At 47.4% G+C, this 26,536-nt stretch overlaps 1 protein-coding gene across 6 annotated transcripts in view; it reads right to left on the minus strand.

Annotated features, from left to right (window-relative positions):
- The window catches only part of Ablim3 (actin binding LIM protein family member 3), a 114,699-nt gene that overhangs the window by 10,205 nt on the left and 77,958 nt on the right, over positions 1-26,536 (minus strand). For 4 of the 6 annotated variants that reach the window (XM_038332096.1, XM_038332095.1, XM_038332094.1 and 1 more), the window contains 7 exons: positions 14,995-15,053; positions 12,780-12,851; positions 8,618-8,747; positions 5,861-5,908; positions 3,276-3,410; positions 2,647-2,711; positions 1,730-1,877 (listed from right to left, as the gene is read on the minus strand). In XM_038332096.1, coding sequence (XP_038188024.1) covers positions 1,730-1,877; positions 2,647-2,711; positions 3,276-3,410; positions 5,861-5,908; positions 8,618-8,747; positions 12,780-12,851; positions 14,995-15,053 — 657 coding nt within the window. Of the gene's footprint in view, positions 1-1,729; positions 1,878-2,646; positions 2,712-3,275; positions 3,411-5,860; positions 5,909-7,830; positions 7,930-8,617; positions 8,748-9,178; positions 9,209-10,768; positions 10,925-12,779; positions 12,852-14,994; positions 15,054-26,536 lie in introns of all 6 variants that reach the window. The other 2 variants (XM_038332097.1, XM_038332093.1) reach the window with 2 other exon arrangements.

Raw genomic sequence — 26,536 nt, forward strand, 5'->3', positions numbered from 1 at the left:
GAGTCATCTGAGAGGGGAGAAGCTCAATTGAGAAAATGCCTCTATAAGAATGGTCTGTAGGCAAGCCTGTAGGATGTTGTTTTATTAGTGATCGATGGGGGGGGGGCGGCGGCTCATTGCCGGTGGTGCCATTCCTGGGCTGGTGGTTCTGGGTCTTTAAGAAAGCAGGCTGAGCCGGGCAGTTGTGGCGCATGCCTTTAATCTCAGCACTCAGAGGAGGCAGAGTTCTGTGAGTTCGAGGGCAGCCTGATCTACAAGAGCTAGTTTCAGGACAGGCTCCAAAGTTACAGAGAAACTCTTTTATGAAAAAAAAGAAAGAAAAAAGAAAACAGGCTGAGAAAGCCATGAGGAATAAGCCAGTAAGCAGCACCCTTCCATGGCCTCTGCATCAGCTCCTGCCTTCCTTGCTTGAGTTCCTGTCCTTGGCTTCCTTCAGTGATGGACTATAATGTAGACGCCTGAGCCAAATAAACCTTTTCCTCCCCAAGTTGCTTTTGGTCATGGTGCTTCATCACATCAATAGTAACCCTAACTAAGACAACATCACACAACACAGTAAGATACTTAGCACAATGGCAGGAGAGATTGCTTAGGGGTTAAGAGCATGCACTGCTATTGCAGAGGACCCAGGTTCAGTTCCCAGCACCCACATCAGGGGTCTCAAAAGTAACTGTAATTCCAGGTGCAGGGATCCAATGCCTCTGGCCTCCATGAGCACCTGCACTCAGGCGCGCGCGCGCACACACACACACACACACACACACACACTCTTAAAAAGGTATTTAGCACAGTCCCTGACCCATACATAATACTCCATAAAACTGGCTTTATCACCATCCCATGCCATCTTTAGTCTCACCAAAATCAAGGTTTAGCAAGGCGAAGAAGTGAAAGTTCATGACCTTAGGTTCCCTCCAAATCAGGTCTGACCATGGCTTAGCCATTTACTGGCTTTCTGGCCATAGGCAAGTGGATTAATGCTACTTCTCTCATCTATTGAGTGAGTGTTTCCTACACTGTGTGGATTGTAAGTACCAGTAGTGATGTCTACAAAGACCCAAAGCATAGTAGATTAACCAACAATGCCTTCTATCACCCAGCAAGCAGTGTCTGGAGACAGCCCTAGCAGGACTGAACTCCACAGAGGTGAGAAAGGAAGGAGGCAGGTGCACCTCTCCAAGGACAGGAAGGAGCTCTGTGAGAAAGTCTCAAGCTGAAGGGCTTGACAAAGTTCTGCTTGTTTACTTCTAAGTGATAGGAGGTTCATCACCTAGAAAAGAGGCCCTGTATATACATATGTTGAACTTAATTAGAAGTCAAGGCTCCAGATAGCCCAAAAGGGGGTTACTCAGGACAGCATGGTTTCATTTGGCGCCCTATCTAGCCCTTGGCCCAGTCTGTGTTCCACACCCAGGAGAGGCTCAGGAGGATGGCAAAAGAGTCAGGAAAGTGACAGAAACTGGGGCTACCTTCATGGCCTCTCCTGATCCCTTTATTAGATCAAAAGATGGAATCTGGAGGCTGGCTATGGTCCAGCACAATCCCAGGGAGAGGGAGATCCAGTTCTATGAATTCAGTGATTTTGGGTTTCTGTGCCTCGGTTTCCTACGTTTCCTATCTCAGATGTAGGGCTCCTACTGCAGGGAGGAAGAAGATATGGTGTCTGTGCCTCCCAGGGGCCTGGCCCAAAGCAAGCAGCTAAGAGATGCCAAGACAGAGCAGTGCTTACAGCCATTGAGGGACATGTCATAGCCCGTGGTGTGCAGGGCCTCCCGGCTGCTGGTGGAGCTCCGTGGAGGGGTCCAAGGATCCGCGTAGGAACTTGACCGCGCCTTCATCTCTTCCTTCAGAATCAGCCGGCCAATCCCACTCTGGAGCTAGCGGGGAGGAACATGAAGTTAGGAGGAGGCAATGGGGCAATATCAAGAATGACTGAGCCACTGTGCCTGAAGGAGCCTCTCCTGACCCTTCCAGAACTCTCTCTCCTTGTGAACTCCTGTGAGTTCATCTCTGCTCCCAGAATAGTCCTGAGGTCTGGGTAAGGCTCTGGAGGTGTGCCCCCCAAAAACAGGTCTAACTGGTGACAGGACCACACTGCTCTGCCTGCAGCCACTGGTTCATCTCCCCATTTTACTTGAAATTAAAAATCTAAAAATTAACTATTCCGAAGCCCAGTCATCTTTCAGTAGCCACAAGGTATTTGTTTTAGGAACTCTCCCTGACTCCAGGGCAATGAGAATCTTCATACATACACTGAAGTCATCACTTATAGAAAGTGGTATAGCCTACGCAACTCTTCCTGTATGCTGGAGCTTGTGTCACCTCTCACATGCTTATTAGCATAATGGAAACACCATGTGGAAGTTCTTTTTTTTTTTTTTTTTTTTTTTTTTTTTTGCTTTTTCGAGACAGGGTTTCCCTGTAGCTTTGGAGCCTGTCCTGGACCTAGCTCTTATAGACCAGCATGGCCTTGAACTCACAGAGATCCACCTGCCTCTGCCTCCCGAGTGCTGGGATTAAAGGCATGCACCACCACTGCCTGGCAACTATGCATTTCTTCTGAGAGGAGTTTGAACTTGGTTTCTGTCAATTGCAAATGAATAAAAACTAGTCTAAGTCTTTGATTCGATGCTGTAGCCTGCTCACCTTGTGCATGCTGCGATCAAAGTCCTCCTCCTCTCCTCCTGACGAGAACCTTCTGGCTCGGGGCACTGTCAGAGGCCAGGCAAGATTAGTTCCAGTGCGTGCTTTCTGCTCAGCCCTTTGGCTCCCTCCCTCCATTCCCTGGTTTCACATGGGCATCCTCACTGCTGCTATCCCCCTCCTATTTTGGTTGTGGTTGATCTGTGTCATTCTCTTTCTCTAAGTGGAGGCTTCTGAGGAGGTAATGAAGCCACCCGTGAGCTTGTACAAAGCTTTGTTTAGAAAGGAGACTCATTAGTGAAGTCAAATGTTGCATCCAAGTGGATATTGATGGGCACTCCTCCACACAACAGAGAGGAACAGCTTGGGATGTGGTGGGGTGTCATGGCATCTGGAAGGTTTATATATTCTACCTTTAAACACTAGGTTGCCTTCCCAACTGCAGGAACTGGTGTTTTGCTCCCCAGTGTATCCCTAGGGTCTGGGGCTGGTACTTAACACCCACTGTGGAAGGAGTAAGAATCAATCACATCCCCTCCCAACTTTCTCAATAAATGATTGTGGGAAAGAATTGGTGATTGCTCCCGATATGGATGGTAGGACTCCGGCCTTTGGACCTTCGTTAATACTACCTTTGGGGGACCCATGGTAGGTCCAGTACTCGGACTCTGAAGCATAGTAGGGGTCTGGTGAGTAGGCTGGACTATACTTGGAGGCCTGGCTGATGTCTTCACTTGTTTTACTCTTGGTTGCTGTGGACAAATCACCTGCAAAGGACCCAAGGACAGCACTTCAAGAAGGCAGAGTGTCAGCATCCCTTCTATGTCTCTGTCAAGCTCCAGTCCCGGGAGGCAAGTCTATTTAAGGTTAGAGGTCTCTGGTAGGAGAGCCTGGGACATGAAACACCCGAGCTGGAGAAGCCCTGGGCTAGCCCCTCATTTTACATTTGAGGACAGAGATGAGAAAGGGCTTGATCAAGACCACCCAGCCAATTTGTATCAGAATTGACTGGACTGTGGCTTCTTGCTGCACATTCCACGGACTCTCATGATATACATTAAAGTCATATCCTTAAAGAAAAACTCAAAGTTTCCGGGTGAGCCTAGCCCTTTCCTTCCTGACATCTTTGAAGCCTGCTTTATCATGGCTTTGAACCACATCGAGAAGGAATTGCTAGGCAGGGCCAAGAAACTTGTTGAGTTAGGTCAGCTGTTTTCATGTCCTGATTGAGGAGTCTACATGTGAAGGACCCTGGACAGGGAGTAAGGAGACGGAGGGTTTGGTTACAACTAAAGCCAGTTAATTTGAACACAGTCCTGGGTAAATACTACCCTTCTCTATATCTCAGCTTCCTCATCTCTAAATTAAGTACTAGGATGGTGTGGTAGCTCAGGTTCTCCCTGGCATCATGCATCCTTCCATCGGAAGTAATCCTGTAGCAGAGGTGACCAGGGAACTTACTCCAGAAACAGTATTCACAGGGCAGTAACTTTACAGTGGGGTCGACTGGAGACAGGTGGACAGGACAGAGAGCAGGGCTGGAGAAACCAGTGTGACTCTTCAGTCACTTTTGAGGAAGAGCTACAGGGAGGCAAGATCTGTGGATCCAAGGGCAAGATCGGGGCAAGGTCTATGATCTGAGGACCAGAGAGGAGGGTCCTGGTATTAATGGGCTTTCATTTAGCAGAGGACTGTGCATCACTCCCTTGCCGCTGCACCTGGTCCTTTAACTTGAGTCCTGGGCACCTTCCATTGGTTGGTGGTGTTTTTGCCATCTCTTAAGGATGCAGCCACCTTCATCCTGGACTCCTGAGCCTGCTTTGCTGCTATCTCCTGGAGCCCTCTTAGAAAACCTGAAGGGTCCTAAGAAACACGGTTCTCAGGGGGCCTTTTCTCTATCCAAGACAAACTCTCTTTGGGAGGGTTAAACCATCTTTGGGAACACCTTTGTTTCTAGCCACATGCACAGATACAATAGGCTTACATCTCACTGTGGGGCCTCTGCCCCACCAGCTTTGAAAACGGAAGATGACTGTTTAAATGCAGGATCTTAGTCAGATCATGGAGGTGCATATCTGCAATTCTATCCGTTGAGAATATCTAGAACAACCAGGAGTTTGAGGCCAGCCTGGGGCTATACAGTAAGTTTAAGGTAAGCCTCTTAGTGAGACTCTGCCTCGCCCCCAACTCTAAAGTAATATCCAGGGTCTTTGGTGGCCAGAGCCACTACTTGTACTTGCTCTGACCCTTCCTCTATCTGATTAGCTAGGCTCACGAGACAGGATGCTTCCTGCCATCTCCAAGTTTGAATCCAAGCCTATGCTCTCCTCTGTTACCTCACTAGAACAGTGCGCAAATGCCCAGCAGCCAGGCTAGCGGTCGTTCTCTGCCTCCTCAAAGGGAAAGATGTGCACAGTCACCTGAGGTTTAATGAGTGCTTTGTAGTAAGGAGCAGGAAGTCCCAGCATGGGCGACTTTGGTACCGGAGCTCAGGCAGAATCATGGGTACAGGAGTTAAGAGAGGACACCTGGGCTGTGCATCCAGCCTTTCTCATTTTAAAGAGTCTGGGTCATGGAAGAAGCTAGCGAGTCTGTATTTTTAAAATTAGTTTTCAAGGAACAGGTGTTTCACAGACCATTGTTTAAAAAGCACCAAATAAATGAATGAATGAGGGCCCAGGGAAGCAGCCAAGAGGTAGGATGCTTGACTAGCATGCACAAGGCCCCAGGTTTGACCTCCAGCACCAGGGAAACAAAATATGAAAGGAGGGAGTGCTTTCCTGTTCCTTTCTCATCTATGAGCTTCCATCTGCACTCAGAAAGGCTTAAAGCAGAGGCCCTGAATTCGGTATAGGAATCTACGCCTCTCACAGAATTCTAATGAACAATTTGAATTATCAGCATTCTGAGTGCAGCTCTCATAGGGACGCAGGCATTTCCCGGGATTGCTCTGATCACAGAATTCAGAGCCATAGAGAGCACGCAAGGAAGGTTGGGGAGGTGGTAAGAAAGGATTTAGGGGACATGAATAATTCCTTGCTCTTTTGAAATGACATGACCACACAAAGTCACCCCCGAGGGATTGGGGGTAGCAAGAAGGACTATGTTGTGGTCTTGCATCGTCTCATTCCTGGAAACCTGAGCAGAGCCATCTGTATTGGTTATAACTCCCCTCCCCCTCCATGTTTGGTCAAACTTTGTCTGCCTCTGACCGTACCATGCCGTTTGTAGATCGGGGGTTTTCGGTAGATGTTACTTTCTCCAGCTGCCAGAGACCAGGAAGGAACAGTGGGAGGGGGAGAGAGAGAGAGAGAGAGAGAGAGAGAGAGAGAGAGAGAGAGAGAGAGAGAGAGAGAGAGAGATGGGGAAGAGAGAGGGAGAGAGACAGGGGAGGAGACAGCACTTGGTCAATTGATCTGAGAAGAGAGAGCCAGTCAGCAACTTTCCCCAAGAGCTGCCATCTTTCCCCAGGTAGGTTTCCTTTTCCAAAGATGAGCTCTCACTCCCACCCGACAGGTTCCAGTGAAGCAGGAGAGAAGGCAGATGCACACAAATGGTACCAAGGAAAGGGAGGTGTGTTAAGTTTTGGGCATGCAAGAGGTAAGGGAAGACTAAGCAGGTCCTGGTGCAGGAAGTGTGCTCTGCTTCTCCCCCTAGTGGCTGCACTTCACTCCGTGCAAGAGTCCTCAGGGAGCTGCAGAGTTGTCTACCTTGCCCTCCCTCACAGTCAGACATTCCGGGCACCTCAAGAACTGTTGGGAATGGTGTTGGTGAAACAACAGGGTAAGCTCTTGAGAGTGAGTGAGTGGGGGTTACAAAGTTGGAAGAACAGGTCTAGGCCTGGCTCTATTGTAACCCAGTAGGCTTTTGTCAACTTGATACAAGATATAAGATACAAGATACAAGATAGCAACATTTGGGAACAGGGAAGCTCTGTTGAAACATTATTTCCATCAAACTGGCCTGTAGGCAAGTCCTTGGGGGGGGCTTTTATTGATAAATGATTAATGTTAGAGGACTCAGTCCATTGTAGGCAACGTCACACCTGGGAAAATGGTATTGTGTTGTATAAAAAAGGAAGCTGGGCAACCTATTAAAGCAGGCTTGTAAGCATATCTTCATGGTCTCTCTTCAGTTCTTGTCTTGGTTTTCCTCAATGACTGACTCTAACCTGCAGGATCAACTCTAACCTGTAAATAAACCCCTTTCTCTCCCTAGCTGCTTTCGTTCATGGTCTTTATCATAGCAATAGAAAGCCAACTCCAGCATCCATGGTGGGGCTTCCTATGAGGCCACACCTATGAGGCCAGGCCTCTGGCTTTCTCTCACCTCCTCTGGGCACACTGACTTTATTCCTGCCGCTCCCTCTGCCTGGGGTGTTTCTTCTAGGATTGTCACATCACCAACTTTAATGTCACTTCCTCCAAGAAGTCTCTTTCTTCTCACCTCATCTAGCATAACCTCCCTAGTCACTCTTGTACAATGCTCTGGGCTTTTTATCCCTGTTTATATGATCTATTATAAAATACAGTATATTCATATACTGCATATTAATATGGTATATTATATATTATAAAGTATATTAATATACAATCTAAAGTTGCTATTAACATCTTCAATTACCCTTTAACCTTTTCTTTTCATTCACACATCATCTCTAGCCACACATTACAAGTATCGCACTAACAACTGAGCTTTCTGGGCAGCTGGTTCTCTCAATACATTTATGTATATGCACTACAAAGATAAGATCTGGGCTAGAGTGAGCTCAATTGCAACCTCAGGGGCCAGAATACTATCTGGCTCCCCAGAGAAGCCAAGAGATGGATCCCAGACCACCAGCTTACAGGCATCGTGGTTCAAGCCAAAGAATCCGGAGGCAAGCACCTTTCACCATTTTGTCTTTACTGTCAAGCAGCAATGTAAGAAGCCAAATCTTGGACATTTCTCTCTTCCCTGTCCCTTCTTTGTGGTCCTGATCAAGGTTGGTTATATGGAGAAGAGACCAAAGCCCATAGGTATGTTAGGACTGGAAGGATGAGTTAGCATGGATGATTGGTTAGGGAAGGCTCCTCCAGGATCAGACTTCTCCTTAATACCTGAGCAGCATCAAGCAGGAGGCTCAGGCATCTGGCACCCCCAGGGAGCATGCACTCATGCTGGGGCTGGCGGGCTGGCAGCGCCTACCTGGGATGTGAAAGTGCTTGGGAGCCTGGTAAGAGGTTGGAGTGGAGGACCTCACATCTAACTGGCTATGGTATGGAGAGCTCCGGCCACTCTCAGGCCCTGGAGCATGCAGGCAGCGGTCCCCAGAGAGAACAGAAGCACAGAGAAAACAGGCATTAAATGAGATAGCACTGAAGGAAGCAGTGGGGTGATGGCAGCAGAGGTGGGGTGGGCTGGCTGTCCCAGCGTGCTCAGCTCCAAAGTGGAAGCAGCTTGTGCATTCATGCACCATGTGGGCAGAAACGAGCTGACCTTTCCCCTCATTTGACCCCAAAGTCTGAGTCTGCCAAGAAGATACCTTTACCGGCTTATCCTCCCACCCCACCCTGCATAGGCTCCTCCCTCAGTTTCCCATTTTCTCCATTCAAACGCTTGTTACTTCCCTTACCTCGGGTGACTGTATATACTTTAACTGGCTAAGTGGGGCCGGGGCTTTCAGGTGAAGACCAGATCCCAACCTTGGAGCTATGTGTTTCTTCTTGCTGAAGAGGAGTCTTCCTCTATCTAGGCTCACTGGGTTGCCTGACACTCCCTCTCCTGGCAGTTCCCTACCTACGTTCTTGCTGCTTCTCAGTGTGGCATACCCATCTTAGGGACTCAGTCTAGGCCCACTAGTCACCAGAGGGGCCACGGGCTTCCAGAGAGCCATGCTGCTATGGAAAGTGTATATTGTTCCTGAAGCCCAGAGACAGGAAGTAATCACATTGTCCAGACTCTTCAATTCTCGTAGGGGCTTCCTTTGCCTTACCTGAACGGTAATAGTGATGAGGTGAGCGGGAGAAGGTGGGAGACATGCCTTGCCGACTGTAGGTGGGGGAATCGATGTATCCTGGGCTGGAGGCCCGTCTCTGCCGGAGGTCCAGGTTCTCATAGATGTCCTGGGGAGGAGGTGGGACTGTGAGCAACATCTGTGGTGTAAGTCTTTTAGTGGGCGGGGGTGGAGGGTGGGCATGCTATGAAATCTGGAATTCTAGGGGCCCAGGCTTAAATCATCACACAACCTGCGGAGGGTGGGAGAGAGTTCTCAGGCCTTCATGCATCGCTCGGATCCCTTGGCTAGAACCCATGGGCAGTGTCTGGAGTCTGACTAGCGATTCCAGAGACATAAAGGGGTCTGATAGGCACGTGGGATTTTTTTTTTTTTTACTTCCATCTTCATGCCATTACTTGGTTGGGGGAAACATTTTGGGTTAAGCGATCAGGCCCCTGTGGTACAGGGGACGGCTAACCAGGGAGCCCTTCTTGGTCATCATAAACGAACACCACTTTTCATGTATTTTCAAAACACATTATGTATCAGATTAATTACCTGGGAGTAAGGAGATAATGTTCCCAGCGACTTTAAAAGCGAAGAATTTGAAGGCAGCCACGGAGGGAGTGAAGGTACAGAGGAAGGGACAGAACATGGTTAAGTGGTAAAATGGCATTAAGACAGGGCCTGCAGCTGCCTCTGGGGACCCTCTCCAGAGGACACCTCACTCGGAATTCAAGAATGTCAGACTCCTGGACAGTGGTAGGAAGTCTTGTGATTATGACTCCCTTTCTAATGGGAGAGCTTGGGGCCACACGAGGCTTCTCAGGAAATGGCTAGTCTTGATCTGAACCTAGGCTCCCTGACTTGGAGCTCAGAGCTATTTTCTCAACCCTCCCCTGTCTCTCTCTTTTAGTTCACACCTCCTCTGTGGTTCACAAAGACAAAGCCTAGGGGAGTAGTATTCACATTAAGGGCTGAGCAAGGACCAGGTCACTGCTGTAAACTGGGGGGCTGGCATGGTAAGGGGCCTAGCAAGCTGGAGACGGCAGCTGGGAGACTCAGTCCACCCAGCTGGGCTGCTGTTTTCAGCTGTGAGCAGAGCCATGTTGGAATGTCTACTCAACGTTGACCAGATTCTTAATTTCTAAGACAAGTAAGAAAGGCGGATGCTTCTGTGAAATCTCCTAACATTTACATGGTGACAGCTAATCTACATTTCTGAACGACACTGAGAGTGAACTAAAGCCATCTGGGGGTTGGCTCCGACCCAGGGGTCCTGGTCTCTAGCTTCAGAATTGGAGTCTGCAAATACTTGGTTCACTTTTCCAGGCCCATTTTAGGAGCCAGAACTCAGCCCTGGACTCTTAAACCAAATAGAACCCAACCCTTGTTGGTTTCCCTGTCGCTGCCCAAGGACACAAACTAGCAAGTGGTGGAGCTGGAATAGGTACCTGGGAGCCTACTCCCAGGCCAGGATCCTGCTGCACAATTGTTATAGCTCAAGGGTCTAGAATGGGGTGAGAAAATCTCTTGGCACATGGCTAGTCAGTATCTATTCTGCGATAGTTCTCCTGCCTTCTCCAGAGCACCCCCATACCTAGCAGTCATGTAACGGTTTCTAAGTCCATCTGATGCTCCATCTTTATTAATATGTGTGCTGTTCTGGGCATGAGGTTTTAAGTAAGGCTCACAACGGAGAGAACACACCTAACCAGGGTTTAGGAATGCCCATGTCCTTTGAGCCTAGTATGGGATCAGAGACATAGGCTTGAGTATCCGCAAGATTTCGCTGCTGTAGGAAAAGCAACAGCCCAAGTAGTGGATGAGTAGCTCTAGGCTCTCAGCTTGCATGCTGGTTCAGTAGGGCGTGGTAGGGACTGGGAAGAATGAAGAGCCTAGTCCTGTCGACAGGGTGTGCTGCCACTCATCATTAGATGATAGAAATACACATTTAATGCCTTATTTAAAGCCAGATTTTTCGAGATGAAAGCTCTCGGTATTTACAAGTTGGCTGTAAATTCCAGGTTAAGAGGGTCTGGAGGCCAATACTGTGGTGGAGGCCAAGCTGTCTATAATGAAGTTGGCTGGGGACCCCAGCAGCACCTTGACTCTTTCAAGAGTCCCAGAGAGGGCAAGATGCGATACCTCTCCATAGCCACATCTCTCAAGCATCTCGTCGGAGGTGTATCTGGAATGAGGTTCGTAGGAAATGAGGTCAGGGCGTTGCACCTCGTAGATGGACTTAACCTTGGGGAGAGCTGCCAGGTCTTTGTAATTAAGGATCTCATTATCCACTTTAGCCTGGGGAAGAGGGAAACGGGCAGGAAAGAAGGAGAAAGATAAGAGAGAGAAGAGAAAGGAGAGAGAACAAAACCAAGGCACGAGAGGATCAAGCATCTCCAGTGTCTACTAAAAACACCATTAGGCATGAAGGGAAGAGCTGTGGATACTGGAAGAAGAATGGGTCCAGAGGTTACCCATGGAGCAGCATTGTTTGTGAGGCCTCTGGCTTTACCAGAATGATCCCGCCTAAATACCACAATACCTCTCTGAAGGAAGTATAAATATTATCCTTTAGACATGGAAACTGAGGGACAAATTGCCCATAACTGGTGTCACAGGCTGCGGTCTGAACTCTACTCCTGAGTGATGCCCGATGCTAAACCCTACAACGCAAAGATATTCCTAATTGCAGCCATCTTGGTAACTCTCTTCTGGGGACCAGTTTATACTCGCCAGTAACTTTCTCACACTATCGATCCCCCAACTAAGCCCTGTGATCCTGCTGTGACTGGTGCCATTCTCCGTGCCAGGGAGAATTCTCACATGTTCTAGATAGGAATCTGCAATGAGTACAGCCCTGTGATCACAGTCACTTGTCAATAGCTTACTGGCTCAACAGCTGTCTGGCATGCACAAAGCCCTGAAGTTAATGCCAGTACCACAAAAAAGAAAGGAAAAAAGTAGCTTGCTCTCTGTGGCAGCCACATGGCGGTATTGACCAATATTGAAGTCGTAGCAAGGACTCTTCTTATTTTCTCTTGTCCAGGAGAAGAAAGGACAGGAAATAGTGTCACTGATGGGCATTGTGTGGGGTCAAAGAAAGAAGCTGGATGTGAATCTGAATGACCCTGCCATGGTGTCAAAGCCCACCTGGGCCTGGCAGGTTTGAGGATTATGTGTGGAGCCTCCCTCCTTGGTGGCAGGTCCTTTGTGTCCAATACCCCCACATTCTTGGTCTTGGCTCCTTTGCCCTGTGGTCAGCCGTGCTGCTTATCTCGCTGCTCCCTGGCTCTGCCACCCACTTCTCTTGGCTTCCTTCTGTTATTCCCTCCTTTCTGTTATTCAGTCTTTCTGCCTCTGGGATGCCTTTTCTCAACTGGCTCTAGATGGTCAGGTCTCTTCCGTCACTGGTAGCATCATAAGAGTGCACAGTGTCTTTATCTCCTGCTACTTGTCATAGTTACAACTGATTATCCATGGCCTGTATGTCCAGTGTCAAGAGGGTAGCAGATCTGTCCATCACCACCTCTCCAGGACAGAGCACAGACAGGAAGTTCAGCACACACTGAATGAATGCACGTATTACATAACCACAGGACCCCTGAGGTCATCTAGATTAACTCTTGTCACTTCTGCCTGTGGGAATAGTTCTGAAGGCGGGAGCTTAGACACGTGTAAGGGGTCTACTTTGTTTCTGGGCTTCTCAGATGTTTAGAAAGGCCTCCTTTAGCGTTGCGACTCCACCCCTCTTTTGCATATCGACACTTCTCCCGTTTCTTTATTGAACAACACTACCTATATACTGATATTATTCCACCTCTACCTGCCACTCTGACCGCCTAGCTGCTGTCTTGCCTGGTCTCAGTTAAGTACCAGGCATAGGAAAAAAGGTGCCTGAAATTTATCTTAGAATTGCAGGATGGTTTCTTTTGTCATTACACTGTCTTGAACTTTAAGCCATTGCCAAGGCTCTTGGTTTACTAGGTTGCATGTCTGAGAACAAGGTCTGTGTCCTCCCCATCCCCTTCTGTATCCTCAAGATTTGGTATGCCACCGAGAATAAAACAGGCACGGCCCAAATGGGTTTAAAAACATTTCAGGTGCTAGGTCAGGGGTAAGCAAAGTCCCTTAGCTGCTAAGAAGTGATACATACGCAGATGACTCGGTTAGGCGACCCAATGCTGGACCCAGGCGGTGAGATGGAAGTTTCAGATGTCCGTCTATGCTGTGGGAGAGATGAAGACAGAGGCGTGAGAAGCAGAAGTTCAGGCTTAGTAGGGAGAAGACAGTAGAGAACGCAGCTCTTGGGGGGCTTTAGCGGGACTGTTGAAGCACTCTGGCTACCTATGTCCTCCCTCTTTCGCCTCTGCCCCTTCAACCAATGTCTGTGTGTGAATGGGATCCAGCAGGTCTAGAACTTCAGGATGCTCGGCAGAATGCCGTCATTTTAAATAGAGAGTTGTTCATAAAACTTCATTTTTGGGTTATCTCAGCCAATAATGTATTTATTTTAAAAGAATAAAACTGCTTAGTATTCATTCCTTGATAGCTTAGTAAGCAATGCAGAAGCAAACGGAAGGTCACATACTTGCGCAATCATGCTGATTCTTTGCAGTGGACCCTTGGCAAACTGACATCAACCTAAGTGAAAACCTTACAACATCTGCCTCTGCACGGTGGCCATGGTGGATGGCCAGCTCCCAGCCCCAATAGTGTGCATCTCAGAGTGTAGCAACGCATGGTAATGGGAAAGTCAAGATTGAACCAAAGGCCAGTGGGGAAATACATGTGGTTTTAGAGATCTTAGATTCCTGATGTGCAAAAGGTAAATGGTCGTGCCCCAGGACTGCTCAGCTTCCATCCATCTCCAAGCATTCTGAATGGGGCTCCAAGCAATGAATGAGAACTAGAGGTGGGTCTGGGAACATGAATGAAGGTTGAAACACTTGATGACACCACATCACACAGTGATGAAGTGGAACGCTTTGTTCAAGCCCCCTGATTAGCTGGAGGAGGACTCTCGATGTGGCGCTAACACATATCAACAGCTGTCCCCCAACAACACTTCATTTCTCCTTTGAATTAAAGAGCGTGCCAGCAACACGAGCTAGCATTTTAAAGACATTTTTTTTCAACAACTATTTCATTATCCTTGAATTTATCGTGTTTATAACCAGCGTTACTCCTCTCTACGTGGCAGCCACAAGGTCTATTTTAAAATCAGCTCAGCTAAATGAAAATGAGTTGAGTTGCTTTAAAGGAAGGAAAAGAAGGAAAAGAAGGAATGGGTGCTGACATTAAAGAGGTGGCACACAGATGCAGCAAAAAGTCTCAGGGTTTTAAAGAAGAACTCAGGTTTGGGAAATTCTCCAGACAGGAAACTGAGAAAAATGACAGCTAGGTCTTCTTGCACTCTAACGGGAACAGGCCTTAGAAAGCACAGAGTGGGGAGTCCCATATGGACATAAAGAAATCACACATCAATAGGGCCAGTTCTGTCATTAACTGGATGAAATGGCAAAGGAGAAGGGTTAATTAGCTGATCAGAAATTGTGCACCTGTGGTTTTTTTTTGTTGAGAAGATTCTAGTAATGGAAGAGACTTTTAAGGGGACAAGTTGACAGCAGGGATGAGAACATAAAGATATGTTAGAGCTCGTGTTGCTCCCCGACCCCAGCACACATCTTAGGAACTTCTCTGCAGCACGAAGAAGCCAGAAGCTCAACCTCTTCCTGCAGTCTGGGAAACCCCGTCTCCTTCAGTACCAGGGACTCAGCTTCACAGGCCTTCCTGGCATTAGTCACAGTGCAGAAATTCTGAGGGACCAGGGTCTCAGCTGGTCTGCTGTGTGCCTGGGGACAACACTCTGCATCTGCCTGGCTGCATCATTACTGTCAAATGACTCTCTTTAGACTTGATTTTCTCACAGGCAAAGTAGAGATACAATTTCTTGCCCCCTCTGCCTCAGGAGGTTGAAGCAATCCAGTCAGGGAGGAGCTATGAAGACATTCTGCAAACTGTCAATTACTGAGATGATAGCAACTATAATTATTAATAAGTAACCCTAGGATAGGGAAAAACCATGGCATAAGCGTGCCAGATTGGCTGCCATCTTGGCCAGCATTGGTGTGGTTATAATCTCACCCACCCTAGATCCACTTCAAAATCTTCCACGCATCAAGTCCTTTATTGTTTTCAAGGTTCTTTCATGTTCAAGACCTTAATCTACCCAAGCTTCCTGAAGCAACTCTTCCCATCAGGGAGCCCACAGAAACGGACAACACATTTAACTGGTATAAAAGCATACCATGAAAGCAGAGCTTTCCCAACTTGTGGCAAAAGGTAGCATGGAAGACCATGCCTCTTACCTTGAGCTTCTTCTCGGCCCTGGCTGCCTGCTTGCAGATCGGGTGCCAAACCTCAGAACCTAAAGGGGCCGGGAAAATAACAGACTCAGATCTCTCAAAGCTGACAGTGACCAGAGTCCCCACTTTACCTCGGTTTGACAGCATGTGTACCTTACACACACATCAGTCAGGAGGAGCTTCTTGTTGTCTTGGAGAGCCACTGGTGTGCCAATTTGACTATACATACAGCTTTTCAGGGTGTCTAAATCCTCCTGTGCCTCTCAGTTCACACGGCATCCTCATGAACTTCCTTACCTGTCAGTTGGGGGTGACTTTTTCCTCCTCGGGGCTCCATAGTTCTCTGAGGTCTCTTCACACATACAGTCTCAAGTCATATTAGCTCGTGAATTTGCTACCCTAAGTATATCAACGGCACCTTCTAGGCAAGGATTGAGCTTTATCCGTGGGTCTGTTTCCCACAGCATCCACATAGAGTTTGCCTTTAGTGGAAGCCCGTGGGTTTGCAGGGTGCAAGGATGAACAGACGACTAGCCGTGAGTGACACAGAACAGGTGGCCAATAAATATTTGTTGAATGGATGAATGGCATTGGGGGTGAAAGAAAATGACAAGCCATGGTTAACCTCAGCTTTCTTTTCTCCTCAAAGACTTAAGAGAGAATTAAGACTTATCAGAGCTATTGCATTAAAGGGGAGGAGGTGTCATGGTGTCTATTCTGCTTGGGAGCATTGTCTTGACCTGATAATTCCTCAGAGGCTCGAAACCCTTCAAACTTAGCACACTAATGTTGCTAATACCCACATTTTATACTGGGTGGGGGTCCAGCTGGCTGGCTCCAAACCAATTTGGAAAGGCCAATTTGGAAAGGCATGAACAACAGGTGGTTGGTCACATGTTGCGAAGCCTCGAATGTTGCACATTCCCCAAAGAAGGGACAGGTGTCCTGGATTAGAAGGGAAAAAATAGGAACATATTATCCCTCTGGAGCCACTCCTCTGGTAGCCAGCCCTAGAAGGGAAGGCGCCAGCAAATGGCTCCATTCCGAAGCACCCAGCTGGCATTTGTTTGTCTGACTTTGTTTCTAGGTTATGCTTTCCATGATAGCTTCTGCCTGGAGCCCCCAGGACTGGAATATCAGTGAAGGCGCAGGAGTCTGGTGTGAGATCAAATAACCAGACCCTGGGGAGAGGAGAGAGGATCAGTCCCAAATCTGGAGTCTAAAGTTCTTTTCTCTACTCAGCCCCCTAATATAGCCTTGCTCTCTGGGTCCAGGTTCTTCATCTGAGTAAACACTAAGGTAACACTTGGTCTTAGAGATTATCTTCATCTTCAAAATTCTTACTCTAGGGCTGGTTTTGTCTTTTGTGGGATAGGAACCCCCACTTCTTATCTGCTGGTATTCTGGGATGTGTTTAATTATTCAAGAGAAGTTTGATTCCGTCTAAAGTAAAATGCAATGGTTATCAGAGCCCAGCAGAGGGACTCTGGGTCTGAGGCTTGGAGCCAGTGAGCACAGGGTGTGTCTGCTCTCAAGCACGGGGTTGTGATCTCTCCTTTGGGGAGTTTAAATTACAGAGAGCATTTCCGGTTCCTCTCTGAGTTGCTCCCCAGTCCACCAGGAGTTGTTTACCACTGTGGCTACGGCAGGAAACACATGTTCCAGGTCACTGTAGGAAATGCTTGGGGTGGACGTGGAGGTCATGAAAGTAAGCGAAAGACAAATAGGAAGGTGAAACAGGCAGAAGTCCAGGCTGGGGCAAACGACAGAAGCGTGTGTGGGTTCAGACTAAATCGTCTCTCTTACTTTGACTCCATGACACTGATGTATCTGATCTGAAATAAAACTGAGCCACAAATGGCTATTAGCTTTACTCTGCATGCAGGAAGGCGTGTTTATATATGAACTGAGAGGGAGGAGGAAGCATCAAAAGACAGGAGGAAGATGTAATTAGAAAATGAAAAAGGTAGGGAGTTGTCAGAATATCATATATATAAAAGAAAGTAATAAAGTGGGGTGGGGATGGCTGGTAGCTAGCAATAAACTCAGGTAAAAAAAAGTGATTTTCTTTTCCCCATGAAGACTTGTATGAAATTATGGTCTCCTAAGCATTTATGCCTTTGGACACCAGATCAATAGCATGGCCTCAACAAAAGAAAACACCTAGTGTGCTGGCTAGTTTTGGGTCAATTTGACACAGGCTGGAGCCATTTGGGAAGAGAGGACCCCAGGTGAGAAGATGCCGCCACAGGATCAGGCTGTGGGTGAAATCCTGTAGGGCATTTTCTTGATTGGTGATTGATGTGGGAGAGCTCAGCCCATTGTGGGTAGTGCCACTCTTGGGCTGGTGATCCTGGGTTCTATAAGCAGGTTGAGCAAGCCATGGGGAGCAAGTCAGTAAGCAGCACCCCTCCATGGTCTCTGCATCAGCCTGTTGCTCTAGGTTCCTGCCCTGTTTGAGTTCCTACCCTCACTGTTTTAGATGATGAACTATTTTGGGGAACTGTGAGTAAAATAAACCCTTACTTCCCCAAGTTGCTTTTGATCATGGGGTTTCATCTTATCAATAGTAACCCTAAGTAAGTCACTAGGGAAGGAGGTGATCTTTTTTTACCCCCAAATACAGTGTCTGGCTCATGTGAATGAATGATTGGATTCTCCCTTGGTATTTTTACAGTTATAGTATTAAAGGTACTCGGAGGAGGGTGGTAATCAGAACAGGGAGGGCACTCAAAATCACTCCCTAAGGTAGCATTTTTTTTTTTTTTTTTTAGCTTTTATATTTGTGTTTACCTAAGGTAGCATCTTCATCCTGGGAAGAGAAGGCAGAAAAGAAGGCAGAACCATGCCTGTGTGCATTTCAGAGCTCTCTGAAGGAAGAGGCTTTCATTAGATCTGTAACAAGAACTTAGGGCAAGAATTCCAGGGAAGGAAAAGTAACTCATGAACTGAATGTTCTTGCTCAATTGATAACGAGCTCCTGTCCCCCACAAGTTTTCAAATACATACCGAATAGGAAAGAGCTCAGCATCAGTATTGTGGAAGGGATTCATCATATGCCAACCACACTGACAGATTTTAAACAACCATCTCAATCCTTAGAGGTCTTGTTTCTACAGTAGTATGTCTCTCCATATACAGAAAACATTTAACCTGTCCAATTATCCCCATATGAATGCAAATTCTATGAAGAGAGAGATTCCTATGTATGTGCCAAAGAGTCTCAAGAAATACTTATGGAGTGAATGACTAGAGAAAAATGAGCTGATGAGATGATTCTTTCAGCCTGCAAAGACAATTGCCGCCAAGACTGTTGACCTGAGTATGATCCCAGAGTTACGTGGTAGAAGGAGAGAACCAGCTCCCACAAGTTGTCCTCTGACTACACGAGCACTGTGGCAAGTCTACACTTATGCACGCATGTGTGTGCACATGTGTGAACACACACACACACACACACACACACACACACACACACAAATAAACTAACACGACCACAATAAAACTTAAAACAAAGCAAGATACTTGACTTTGGGCCATTTGGATTCTCTAAGCGGGGCTTGGAGATGTGTGCAAATAGAACAAGCTAGTCTCTGATTTTGACAGCTAGAGTTCAAGAACTTTCACTAGGATAGGGTTGGCCAAGGTCTGACCATATGGAGCATAAGTCTGATCACCTGGTGCAGATTCCCAGGCCCCAGGCTGAGCCCCTGATACCAACTTCTTGGAGGTGGGGCTGAGAATCAGATCCCACAGCTCTCCAGGTGACTTTTGACTCTAAAGGTGAGAACCAGTTGGCTAAACACAATATGGCACCCCAAGCTAAGTTTTAAGAATGCTATGGGACAGAGAAACCAATGGTCCAAGACAGAATTCTAACATCTTATGTGAATGGGACATGTTTTACTTGGACTCCTGGTCCAACAAGTTACCCTCTCTTACTCTCTGAGACTGTCACCCACAGTTCCAGGCTTGTGGACCTATTGTGAAGGTTATATATAGGCTCATCAACTGACTACAGATAAAAACCCAATTCCAGCATATTCTTCACGCCCACTTGGATGCTTAGCAGAACCAGTTGGACTAGTTAAGCATGCCCCAGACCTGCAATGTCTGGGGCCGACAGGATGCTAGGATCCCACCCACCTCTCTGCTGGACCTTCACATTCAGCTTGCCAACGCCTCTTTTAAAACATCAGAGCTGCATCTGCTGTGGTTGTCTTGCAGAATACCCAGTGAATCCTGAGTTCTGGGTCAGCACTGTGTAAACACTTTCGAATCTGAATGTTTTTAGACACTGTGGGTTGCCACGATCCTCCCAGGATCTAACTCACAGCCCGTCTCACTTGGCAATGAAGGTGATTGAGTTTCAGGTTTCTGATTCTGCAGGGAATTCTGCCTCAACAGGTTTCTTCTCCAGATGGTTCATCACTACGGTAGGGTGAGGTTGCTCGGCATTCTGCCTCCATGGTAGCAGCACTGCCTCTGTGAGATGACCCAGAAGTGACCTGAGAGTTGCTCCATTAATAACCCTATCCAGGGCCGGAGAGATGGCTCTGTGGCGAAGAGCACTTGCTGCTCTTCCAGAGGACCCGAGTTTGGGCCCTAGAATCCACACAGGCAGTTCATAGCTGTCATTCCAGCTTCATGAGACCAGCTGCTCTGGCCTTCCTTAGACATCTGCACCCATGTGCACACACCACACACACACACACACACACACACACACACACACACACACACACACACTGTAGGAGGGGAAGTCTGCAGACACAAAGCATATCAGTGGATATACCAGGCACTTACAGGCAGGTGTGAACGAGTGGACAGCAACTGCTTATAGGGGATTTCTTTTGGGGTGAGATAGAGAGACACAGACGATGGCTGTACAGCATTGAGAATGGGCAAAACCTTCTTAAGTATATATTTTAAAATGATTACTTTGATGTTACATGAATTTTTATCTCAAGAAAAAAGAAAACCCTTGCCCCATAACCCCAGAGGAAGTAGATTGCTTCTGTAGACTACAGGGTACTTCATTCTCTTTCCATGAGGGTGCAGAGTCTCTGTCTCTGTCTCTGTCTCTGTCTCTCTCTCTGTTGGGGTGGTGAGCAAGCTTGTCCCTTGGCTCTGCTGTGTATAACAGTATCACCGCTGCCATCATCTTCGGTGTCAGAGGTCTTCCCCAGGCATTGGGCACTCAATGCATTATTTAATGTGGTATCCTATGATGCTTGAATCCTGGTTGTGCTGCTTGTAGCTTCGCTGGTTACATTGTCCAGAGCAACTCAGTCCTGCTCTGTGCCTTTGTTTACCATCTACAAGGTGGGAATTGATAATATCCACCTTGTAGGTTTGTTGTAAGGATTAATGAGCACACACACACACACACACACACACACACACAGAGACACACACTCAGAGAGAGAGAGAAAGAGAGAGAGAGAAAGAGAGAGAGAGAATGCACTGGAATGATATGTGTTTATAGTACGCATTACAAATAAATTTTTATCATTGTTAATATTATCTCTTCTCTCCCATGTGAAAACACTATGCTAGGGGCTAACTAGTTTGGGTAAGCTGAAAGGACTCACAGACAGATTGGAGGAGGAAGAGGTTTATTCCTTGACTCCCAGGAGCAAGGCCTGCCTGAGCCAGAGCACAGCAGCTGAGGGGCTGCAGGTGTTGTAAAAACAGTCCACTTTGGAGGGAAGCTCTTAATACCAGGAAGCAAACACCTCAGTGGCTCCAGGAAGTTCCTAAAACTGATCAGATTTAACAGGTTTCTCCCTCCCCAAGCTTATATAAGCAATAAGGGCTGTTGAAAGACACTCATAGACAAGCCAAGTTGCCTGGAAGAGGCTCAGGCCAACAGAGCCAGTGGGAAGATACTCTTCAACCAGCAGAACTGTCTGTAGGCTGAGCAGTTTGCTCTAGATTTCTAGATTTTGTGAGTTGTCACTCATGCTGAGGTGGCTTTTGGTGATGCAACTGTCTTTGAGTCATCTCTGCCACAGTTAGTAACCCCTCACCCATACACCGGTAAGTAATCCCAATGAAATTCACTGGTTCACCAACTTAGACTTTTGTGGTATCCATACTTCGGTCTGTCATCAGTTCCCAATCTGGGGTGAATATATGTCTGCTTACGTCTCCCCAAAACAAGTGAGGGGACACAAAGACAAATGACTGGCTATATAGGTGATGTTTCTGAACAGAAGCCTGGTGTGGCTGCCACTGCACCCTCTTGGCATGAGGAAGTAGTCTTGAGGCTTTATCAAGAGACAGAGGGAGAAAAATGTCTGGTAACCACAAACATGGTTACCATAGAGGGCATCAAACAGGAAGGAACAAAGAATGAAGCAGGACTGACGGTCCAGTGATTCAGGGGTTGTGAACAGTCATGAGAATAATCTGAATGTTTAGGATATATGCTAAGCAATAGGTATTCACATTTTTCCTTATTATTATTATGAAGCTTTTGATGCTATGAGGAGACTATGAGGAGGACACCTTGAGGATTAGGTGGGTCCAAGGGGTCCAAGGTATGGACAGGGCAAAAGTTATTTATTTATTATTATTTTCCCTTTTTTATCTGCATGAATGTTTTGCTTGCATGCATGTATGTGTACTATGTGTATGCATGGTACATGTGAAGGACAAAAGAGGGCACTGGATCTCTTGAAAATGGAATTACAGATGGTTGTGAGCCACTATAGGAGCTGGGAATAAATTTCTCTGTAAGGGCAACAAGTGCTGCTAATCACTGAGCCATCTCTCTAACCCCTATTGTTTTTTATTATTTGTTACTCTCTTTCTTTCTCTCTCTGTGCATATGTGTGTGTGTGTGTGTGTGTGTGAGTGTGTTGTGCATATGTGTGTGTGTGTGTGTGTGGTATGTGGGGCATGCATGTGAGCATGTGTGTATGTGTGTGTGTGGTATGTGAGGCATGCATGTGAACATATGTGTGTGTGTGTACGTGTGTGTGGGTACATGCAAGGGCCAGATAGAATGTTGGGCATTGTGTTTTGTCACTCTCTGTCTTACTTCCTTAAGGCAGGGTTTCTCACCGAATGAGAGGCTTACTTTGTAAGCAAGGCTGGCTGACCAGCAAGTTCCTGGGTTCTGTTCCCCAACCATGCCCATCTTTTTATGTGGATGCTGGGGATTCAATTTCAGACACTTGCACAGGAAGTTCTCTTACCCACTGAGAAGTTCTCTTACATCTCCCCCTCCCCAGAATTCATTATTATAACACATTTAGAAAGTGGGGCCTCATGCTGCATACTCAAGAGCCCCTTGACAACATCAGTATTTAAATAAAAAATAATAATGATGATATAAAGGTAGCTAGCACTGAGAAAATATGCAGAGCCCAATTTAAGCCTTTTCTTTTTGGCTGTCTTTTTTTTTTTTTAAGACAAGATTTTGTTATGTAGTCCAAGGTAGCCTTGAATTCATGATTTGCCTGCCTAAGCCTCCTAAGTGTTCTTCCCCCTCCTTTCTCTTTTTTCCCTTTCTGTGTGTGTGTGTGTGTGTGTGTGTTTGTGTGTAAGTCTGTGGGCATGCACACCCATGCGTGCATATGTAGAGACCAGAAGAGGCTATTGGATATCTTCTTCTGTCTTCTCTAGCTTATTCCCTTGAGACAGATATCATCTCTCATCATTTCAACTAGATTGGCAGTGAGCCTGTCTTTATGCTGGGGTTTTACCTGGGTGCTGGGTCCTCATGCTTGCATAGTGAGAGCTCTTATCCACTAAGTCATCTCTTTGCCTCCTTCATGTGCTCTTCATGCCACGATGGCAATATTGACATTACCCAGCACTGATGAATGTGTTGCACCCTAGGGCACAGCCACCCCTAGAAGTTTGTCATGAGCTCTGACTGGCAGAGCCAGAGGTACCTGGCTGTGCACTGAGCCCACTTCCTGCAGCTGATCCTCATAGCAGACCTATGTGGTGGTGAAGCCAAGGTTCTAGGAATTTGGATGTCTTAGCTGTTTGTTCACCTTTGTCTTTCCAGCCTGGCAAGGGCCTGGCATTTGCCCAAATGAAGTCATCAGAACCCCCCTGGGACTCCTCTGATGATCTCAGATGGGAATGACACCTCTCTGCCAGCTGATGGCTAGGGGCTGGCTACATCCTCCTTCCCATTGCATGGCTCCGTGGCCAGAGCAGGAGAGTATGAGGCCAACACAAAAAGATGCAGAGAGAAGACTGGTTTGGGGACACCCAAGGGTCCCTCAATGAGGCTGCTTCTGGATGTTTCTCAGTCCTGGCAGCCTATCAATCATGCCCCTTCTGCCTAATGTGGTTGGAGTTGAGTTTCTGCCACCTGAAAAGTCCAGACTAATAAAAGGTCTCTTCAGACTCAGACTCGAGCATCTGACACATTCCTGACTTGCCCCGGAGGCAATTTTGTTTCTTAGAAAATAGTGGAAGCAACTGGGAAAATTGCTGCTCTGGACCTAATTTTGACCAACATGAACAGATTGGCTGTGAAGTAGACGTGGCATGTAACTGGTGAGAAAATGGTCACATCACTTTGAGTTTGCGGGGACCTGATCTGAACAAGCTGGAAGCAGACTTTGGACACACACGCTTCAGATACAACACCGTAATATTTCCTGTGCGTCAAGATGTTAGGTAACCCTTAAAATCTTCAAGAAAAAAAAGAGACATCTCATCAAAAATTAAAATGTACTCTAAAATGAAATGTGCTTAGTACAGGCAGACTTGAGGAAATAGCAACTTAGTAAAAGAAAAAAAGATGTTTGAAAAATCTAAAATTACACAGCAGGGTTGGGGAAACATACGTTTTTAAGTTTTGAAGCATAACTCCTACGACCTAAACTGTCACTAGAGAGAGCCAGTGGAGAGGAAGAACCCTGAAGTGTGGAATGAGAGCCACCCAATTGGCAACTGCGCCTCAGCAAGTGTGGTTGGAGGAGATTTGGAGATCAAGAACATGGGCTTGCATGCCACCGTCGGAGACAACTGCAGGCCCTTAGTGGGACATCTACTGGCCTGGTGCACCTGTCGCAGTGACCTGTCAGGAAACGGGGGCCTCTCCAGCTGTGCTGGGACATGCCTCCCACTACCAGGTCCTTGTATCATCTGAACTAAAAAGAGCAAGGTCTGAAATAGCCTCGGTTCCACAGAGAAGGCAGCCCGGGATCTGTGGGGTTTGCATTAACACAACGGAGGCTCTTAGCTTTATTTTTGGATCATGGCATTGCTCAAAAATCAGGGGACCGACATAGACCTTCTTTCTACGTGTGGAATTTGGCAAGCAGTTCCAGGAGATCCACAGTATTCAGAAGGCTAACTAAGGAGAGAAGGCTCGGTTGGTTAAGTGCACGCTGAGCAAACATGGAGGCCTGAGTTTGAGTCCCAGAACCCGTGTGAAAAATCCAGGCACAGTGGTTTACACTTGCGATCCCAGTCCTGGAGAGGTGGAAAAAGGCGGATTCCAGGAACTCGATGACCTGCCGCCTTCCCTGACTTGGCCGCACATCTGCAACCCCAAGACTCCTCCTAAGCTGAAATGGGAAGTGGAGACAGAGAATCACCTAGAAGTGTATATAGTCTGGCTAGCCTGGAGTAGATGACGAAGTTCAGAGGAGAAAGACCCCACCTCAACAAGGAGAGGACCAGGTCCTGAATGCTGTCCTTTGACGTTCATATGTACAGTGTTGCTCAGCTGCATCTGCTCCAATTGATGAAAATAACAACAAACCAGGGTGGATGAAGGCCACTGGAGGCTATGTTCTAGTACACACACACACGCACACGCACACGCACGCACGCACACGCACACGCACGCGCGCACACACACACACACGCACACACACGCACACACACACACATTTTCGTAACAGACAAAGCAAAATGCTTTGATGAACTACACATACTAGTTCTTCATAGACAGACTAGTCAAGTGTTGCGAATTCCCTAATCCCGAGTCCTTGGCGGAGGGGTGGGAACCACAAGGTAAATGTTTTTTTGATCACCTCGTTAGAGTAGGTCAGAGGCCTTTCATTACATTCCCACTGTCTTCAAACTCTCCCTTTTCACAGATTGGTATTGACATCTCCACGTCAACAGAGTGGGGCAGAGCACTGAAGCCCCAGTGCCGTGTGCCGTACTTGACAGCATAGATGCTGAACCGGTGAGCAGACCCGCGATGACCGCCATGTTCCTCACATTTAACACTGGCGGACTCATGCTTTGCTACAGTACTTCCATTAGCAGTGTAGGGTCTGTCTGTCCCAGGATTTCAAAATGAATTCATTGAATATGCAGACGATAAGAGCGGGCCTTGTGCTTTCCAGTGTCAGCTGCCTCAGATCTTCACGATGGGGAGGGGGAGAGGCACACGGTGCAGCTAGAAGGCTGGATAAAGACTGCACCCGCTGTCCTGGATGGAGGTGTATTTAGGAGGAAGAGCACGCGCACCACATTTAGAGCCCAGTGCAATGCCTACATCTGCAGCGGCTCTGGCCTTTGAGACCTCAGTGTCAGCTCTACCCTGAACCTGAAGCATTTCAGCTTTATCCTGCCGCACCACAACCAGTGACCTAATTTCCTGGGGAAGCCCAAATGAAGGGTTTGGATAACAAACAGATTAGAAGTCTGGCCTCTTTATAGAAATAGCTGAAAACCAGAATGTGCAGCAGAGCTTAAAACAAAGAAAAGGAAACTTGCTGTAGTCTCCAGGGGGCCCAGAAGTCTCCCACAGATGTCAGGCATCTCCCAAGTAGAGCCCATCGGGAAGCCATCACACGGTGATTAAAACACAAAGTAATGAATCAAAGACACTCTGGGGATCGTCTACCAGAACCAGCTTGTCCCTGCTACAGAACCCTGAGACAGAGTCCAGAATGTGGGCCCTAATATTCTGTATCTCCGTCCTGCCCACCTCCACACCCTGCTCTAAGGCTCTCAGCACCGTCACATTCCTTCTGTCCTCCAGTGCTCCTGAGGCGCATGCCTGTTCTTTCTGTACTATATATATGGATTGTCCACCATGGGATGCTAGCTTCCATCTGGGGACTTCGCCCCTGCTATCCTCACTGCCTCTCCTCTTCGTCGCCCCTCCCTATTACTCAATGCTCAGGATCCTGGCTTGAAATGTCCTTTCTTCAGAGGAGCCGCCTCTGACCTCTTGGTCTTCTGATACGTTCCCCATTATCCCCAAACTTCCTCCTTAGAGAGAGTTTTGATGTTGTTGCTTCTGTTTGATCAATGCCTTTCTCTCCTATCTGGTGATAAACTCCATCAGCGCACCAAACACGTCTGCCTTGCTCATCTCTAAGCAGAGTGCTTGGCATGCACTAGAGAGCCTGGAGCAGCGTGACCTTCACTGGAACGGATTAATGAGAGACTGGTACCAGCCACACTTGACAAGGGAGGAAAGACACCCAGAGGAGAGAGTCACTCTTCAAGATCATGACCCATTAGCGGAAGTGCTGACCCTTGAACTCAAGACTGCTCCCTCTCAGCTGGCTCATTCCTCTCCTGTACTGCCATTTCTCGAGTC

Source organism: Arvicola amphibius, chromosome 5 (assembly GCF_903992535.2).
Source record: "Arvicola amphibius chromosome 5, mArvAmp1.2, whole genome shotgun sequence".
NCBI lineage: Eukaryota > Metazoa > Chordata > Mammalia > Rodentia > Cricetidae > Arvicola > Arvicola amphibius.